The following is a 6,115-nucleotide window of genomic DNA, read 5'->3' on the forward strand; positions in this document are numbered from 1 at the left end:
AAGGAAGGAAGGAAGGAAGGAAGGAAGGAAGGAAGGAGAGAGAGGGAGAAAGGAAAAAAGGAGGGGGATTACAAAATTATGACCAGTTTAACAACAACAACGTAATTTATGAGCTAGGAATGTAGCTCAGTTGGTAGAGTGCTTAGCTGGCACTTGAGACTCAATGCCAGCAGCACCTAGTAAAACCCAGAGCGGCAGTGAACATCTAGAGGTGCAAGTTAAAAAGATCACAAGTTCAAGGAGCCCTTCAGCTACACAGTGAGAGATCACATCTTTAGGGGCAAAAAAAATTGATCACATGTGTCTTCAAAAGCATGTTAATGAAGAAAACAATTCTTGACTTAAAAACAACTTTTCGAGTCAACCAGATGGCTCCAAAGTAAAGGTGCTTGTTGAGCGAGCCTGGTCACCTGAATTCAATATCTGAAGCCACCTAAGTTCACCACCTGGAGCTTACTTAAAAGTGGAAGCGAATTCCATGAAGCTGTCCTGACCTCCACACAGATGACTTTAAGGTTTCAGTATCTCATTCTCTTATCTGTTAATGTCAAACTGCCGATATATTACATACACCACACAGTTTGTAGAGTTCAAGACCATCAATAGCAACTAGGTAGCCCTAACTTATGACATATTAAATGGCAAACTTCCCCCAAAGTATGACTGGAAATGTCTCATAACTCCTCTCAAGAGCCTAAATTACAACAAACCTCTTAGAAATGGCAAAGATCCAAATTACTAACTAGTTGGAACAATTCCAAGATCTTGCTCTCCTCTAAATATTGAAACTCCTAAATAAAACTCATAATCAAAGAGAAAGCAAGCATGCTGGTATAAACTAACTACTGAGAGTCTCATTTTCTAGGCTGTTGAACTCAGCTTTTATAAAACTTACCCTCATTAAATTTTAGCTAGCAGTTGTTGGAGGTGCATGCCTTTAATCCCAGCACTCCAGAGACAGAGACAGGCAGAGCTCTTTGAGTTTGAGGCCAGCCTGGTCTACAAAGCAAGTTCCAGGACAGCTCAAGCTACACAGAGAAACCCTACTGAACATCCAACAGTGGAGTCAGGTGGTGGTGGCACACGTCTTTAATCTCATCACTTGGGAGGCAGAAGCATGTGGATCTCTGTAAACTGGAGGCCAGCCTGGTCTATAGGGTGAGTTTTTTTGTTTTGTTGTTTGTGACAGGCTTTCTCTGTAGCCCTGAAGCCTATCCTGTAACTTGTTCCTGTAGACAAGGCTGGCCTCAAACTCAAGAGATCAGCCAGCCTCTACCTCCCGAGTGCTGGGAATTAAAGATGTGGGCCACCACTGCCCAGCTTTTCTGTATTTTTTTACTGTATTTTATTATAGATTAATTATAGTGTAAGTGGCTTACACATATAAATGATGTTAGCCTGGGCTGCAGAGTAAGAACCTGTGCACTGCTGGTGGAGGCAGAAGCAGGTGGAGCTCTGAGTTTGAGGCCAGCATCCTCTACAGAGGGAGTTCCAGTTCAGACAGAATTACAGAGAAACCCTATCTACAGAAAACCCCTCCCCCTAAAAAAAACCAAAGCCCCCGAGTTTAATTCCCCCAAAATATATTAGTTCCATGTTGATCTACATGATAAATTTTTTAACTTGTTTATGGATGATAAACTGGCACTGATCCTCCTGCCTCATCCTCCCCTGACAAGGATATACACTAGACTCACGATGTATATTAAAATAACAAATTCTAAAAAGGCTTTCATTTTTACTTTATGGTTCTGATTTTTGGCTTTCTAAAATCATTTTGTTGGTTTTCATGGTTTTTTTGTATTGTTTCTGAAACAGAGCCTCCCCACACAGCCAGCAGCTAGCTAGCTAGCCTGATTGTGTGTGTGTGTCTGTGTGGGTGTTTCTTTTGTTTGTTTTGGCAGAGAAAGTAATGTATGAGACAGAGTTTTTCTGTGTAGCCCTGGCTGTCCTGGAACACTCTCTGTAAACCAGACTAGCCTCAGACTCAAGAGATCCACCTGCCTCTGCCTCTACTTCCCAAGTCTTCTGTTACCACTGCCAGGCCTCTGAACTCACGATTCTTCTCCTCAGTTTCCCAAGTAGAGGAATTACAAGAATGGGTCACCACATCTATCTAGCCAATGGTGACTCAGTTTGCACAGAAGGTAGGGTGATAAAGGCTAACAAGGGAAGTCGGGTATGCTGGTGCACACCTCTAATCCCAACACTAGGAGGCCTAGACAGGCCACCGAATCTCTGTTAAATTCAAGGTCAGCCTGGTCAAAGTTGAGTTCCGGGACAACCAGGGTTACTTATTGAGATCCTGCCTCAAACAAATGAACAAACAAAACAATACAAAAACACAAAGAACAGAAACTCATCTTGTTGAAAATCTTTCTGAGGGCTGGAGAGATAGCTTAATGGTTAAAAGCACTGGCTTCTCTTCCAGAGGACAAGTGTTGGGATCCCAGCACCCCACACCAGGTGGCTCAAAAACACCTGGAATTCCAGTCCCAGGGAATCTGATGACCCCTTCCAGCCTCCTGGAGCACCCATTCATCCAAACTGCATGAACATACAGACAGAAACACATATGCTTAAGTAAAATTTTAGGAAAAAAAAGAAAGAAAAAAACTTTCTGGAATCTAGTAAGTCTTTTCCCCTCAATTATGAGTTACAACCCATGAGAAAACTGTTCAAACTGAATCATCACATTCTGTAACCTATGTGGTCCATAGAGCAAAAGAAGGCCATTGATCTAGTTTCCTGAATCAAGATGTGAGGAGTTGCTTGCCTCCTACTCCTGTCACTAAAGGAAGGAAGGAGGTACTAGCGAGGCAGTGGTAGTGCACACCTTTAATCCCAGCACTCGGGAGACAGAGGCAGGCAGATCTCTGTCAAGTTCGAGACCAGCCTGGTCTACAGGAGCTAGTTCCAGGACAGGCTCCAAAACTACAGAGAAACCCTGTCTCAAAAAAAAAAAACAAAAAAAAAAAAAGGAAGGAGGTATTATCCCAGTTGCCATGCCTTTTCCACCAAAATGTGGCATATTCAACACATTTAATCACACAAAACTGTCAGCCAATAAGCCTCTTCCTTAAAGGACAGAGGTAGGCAGATCTCTGTAAGTTTAAGATCAGTCTGGTCCATATAGTGAGTTCCAGGGCAGCTAGAACAGAGAAACCTTGTCTCAAAAAAAAAAAAAAAAAAAAAAGTACTGGCTGCACTTCCAGAGGAACCAGGTTTGATTCCAGAACCCACCTGGCAGGCTACCAACTAACTCTGATGCCAAGGTACTTGAGGACTCCCTTTTCTGATCCCCAAGAGCACTACTAACTTATGTGACCCACAGACATGCATGCAAAACACCCATACACATAAAATAAAAAAAAAAGAAACAGAGGAGGAATATGAGAAGAAATGCAACCCTAGAGTTAAAGAGTAATTTTAGATTTTGGTTTTGTTTCCCCTTAAGCAGCAGTGAAAGGGCTTGAACAAAAGGTCTTCTGACTCTCCTGCACACTAGCCCATCCCCAAGGTTTGCAGTTTGTTTTGCAAAAACACCCTTTTAAGAATGTAAAACCGAGCCAGGGGGTGGTGGCGCATGCCTTTAATCCCAGCACTTGGGAGGCAGAGGCAGGTGGATCTCTGTGAGTTCGAGATCAGCCTGGTCTACAAGAGCTAGTTCCAAGACAGGCTCCAAAACCACAGAGAAACCCTGTCTCGAAAAACCAAAAAAAAAATGTAAAACCGAGCCGGGCGGTGGTGGTGCATGCCTTTAATCCCAGCACTCGGGAGGCAGAGGCAGGCGGATCTCTGCGAGTTTTAGACCAACCTAGTTCCAGGTTAGGCTCCAAAGCTACAGAGAAACCCTGTCTTGAAAAACCAAAAAAGAAAAAAGTCCTCCTTTCTCATCAGATCAACTGAAAAAAAAAATTTCTATTTAATCAGCTCCAAATGTCTTGAATAAAACATTTTACACTTGCCTGATTGATTAGTCCTTGAGGAAACATCTCAGAAGGTTCTCTTTCCCCCTTTAGATTCAATAGTCTTAGGGAAGTATTAGAATTAGTTTGTAATAAATGCAAAAGAATGGATGTCTTACCTGGGGCATTTGCTATAGCCAATGGCAGACCCGGAAGCTGGTGCACCTGGATCCCTGAAGTACCCAATGCACTGAGGTTAATGGTCTGGAGGCCTGGCATGGAGGAAAGTTGAGCAGCATTCACAGTGACTGTGCCAGCAGGAATGGAGGCAGCTGAGGCAATGGGTGTAAGGGTGGTATTGCTGCTGCTAGTCTGCCCCAAGGAAACGCCCTGCATAGGGGCCAAGGTGATTGTCTGGGCTTGCGGGTTCTGAACTTGAAGATTCTGCAGCTGAAGGGTCTGCCAACTGACCTGTCCATTGGGCCCCACTGTTGGTGTCCGAATGATGATGGGACCAGAGTTCTGAACAGCCTGAAGCTGGAGGTTCTGGAGGGTTTCCTGGGAAATAGCTTGAGTTGTGAAGGTCTGCCCTGACAATGGTGCTGCCTGGAGGGCCTGAAGAGCTTGTCCCCCTTGAACTAACTGAGGCTGAATAAGAATTTGTTGTTGCTGTGTCTGCTGACTTTGCTCTCCCTCTTTTTGCTGACTTGCTTGAAGTGAGCTTCCTGATGCCTGATTCTGCTGGATGTTGAGAGAATCAGATCCTTGTAGCCCACCAACCCTTTGGGGTGTCTGGCCTTGAGAACTGGTCCCTGATGATCCGCTGGTGGTAAAGTTCATAATTCCCATGTTGCTGGTGGTAGTAGTTGTTGAGTAGCTATTGGCATTGGTGAAAAAGGAACTGGAACTAGCTTGTGATGACACCAAGCTGGCAGAACTGATGGCAGTCCCTGAGGTGACAGGCTGTGAGCCGCTCTCCTGGGATCCAGAACTGCTGATGGTGACTGCCTGAGAGCTGGGAGTCAAGGTAGCTGCAGAAACGCTGTTGACAGGTAACAAGGTGATGTTCCCATTCAGGGCCACTGGAACATTGGTCACATACTGAGTCTGTCCTGAGAGCACATTATTAGCAAGGCCTTGGAGGGGCACAGCCTGCTGGAGTAGATTTGGCATAGCAGCAATTATGTTGCCCCCACTTCCTCTATTTGTGATGATCTGTTGGTTTGCACCCGGTATGATCTGTATTTGACCAGAACCATCCTGCTGCACTTGGGCCCCAGTGGCAGCAAACTGCAGCTGCTGCCCATCAACAGTCTGGAACTGTGGGATTACTTGATACTGAATATTGGGCATTACTCCAGGTAGACCTGTCAGAACTTGCTGGTTTTGTAAGTTGGGGGTAGTAGCCACAACATACTGCCCACCAGAGACTGTGCGATTCTTGGAAGACTCGCTGCCAATGCTGCCATTGGTACTGTTGCCACTCTGTTCCTTTGAGGTAGGGGTAGCCCCAGAGGAGGAAGAGATGATCTGCCAGCCATTGGCACCCTGTGAAAGTTGTGTGGCTGTGAGGTCAAGTTCACCTGTGCCCCCTGACTGACTCGGACCCTGGGAGTTGTTGCTGTTCTCATTGGGTGACTCAATTCTGCTGCAGGTTGCTGCCAGCAGAGCCAAAGGAGATGGCTGGGATTCCTGGCCAGAAGAGAGGAAAGGAGTTAGTGGCACCCAATAGCCGGCCTAGGGGGCAGTATTCAGCAGACAAACAGCAACAATGCAGGCATAGAAAGAGCAAAAACCAGAAACAAAATGCTGACTTTTGTGTATCGTTCCAATTTCCAATTTGGGGACCCTCTAGACCAACTATCTTTCTGTGTGTACTTCCATACCATAATTCTTCCCAGCATTTTTGATTAAGGAGTTTTCTAGGAATATTTACACCCTCTCAACACCTTCCCCATTTTTGACTGATCACTCACCTGCCCTCCTCCGCCACCACTGCTGCTGCTACTGCCTGTGCTGCTGCTTCGAGTCTGAGAAAAGGCCGCACCACCACCATTACCGTTACCCCCATTACTGCCACCAACACCTTTTTCAATCTTCACCACGGCTGTCACTTCATCCATGGAGTGATCTTGGTCTAAAAATAATTACAAAACAATAAAGTAGAAAGGGGTGAACCTCCCTAAGGTCTAAAATAAGGCTTTGAC

At 45.3% G+C, this 6,115-nt stretch overlaps 1 protein-coding gene across 2 annotated transcripts in view; it reads right to left on the reverse strand.

Moving 5' to 3' along the window:
• Positions 1–6,115, reverse strand: part of Sp1 (Sp1 transcription factor) — a 39,832-nt gene that overhangs the window by 32,164 nt on the left and 1,553 nt on the right. The window contains exons 2-3 of one of the 2 annotated variants that reach the window (XM_050126647.1): positions 5,885–6,045; positions 4,088–5,456 (exon numbers count right to left, since the gene is read on the reverse strand). In XM_050126647.1, coding sequence (XP_049982604.1) covers positions 4,088–5,456; positions 5,885–6,045 — 1,530 coding nt within the window. Of the gene's footprint in view, positions 1–4,087; positions 5,601–5,884; positions 6,046–6,115 lie in introns of both variants that reach the window. The other variant, XM_050126646.1, reaches the window with a different exon arrangement.

This window comes from Alexandromys fortis, unplaced genomic scaffold (genome assembly GCF_014885135.2).
Source record: "Alexandromys fortis isolate MF-2015 unplaced genomic scaffold, M_Fortis_MF-2015_v1.1 scaffold_264, whole genome shotgun sequence".
NCBI lineage: Eukaryota > Metazoa > Chordata > Mammalia > Rodentia > Cricetidae > Alexandromys > Alexandromys fortis.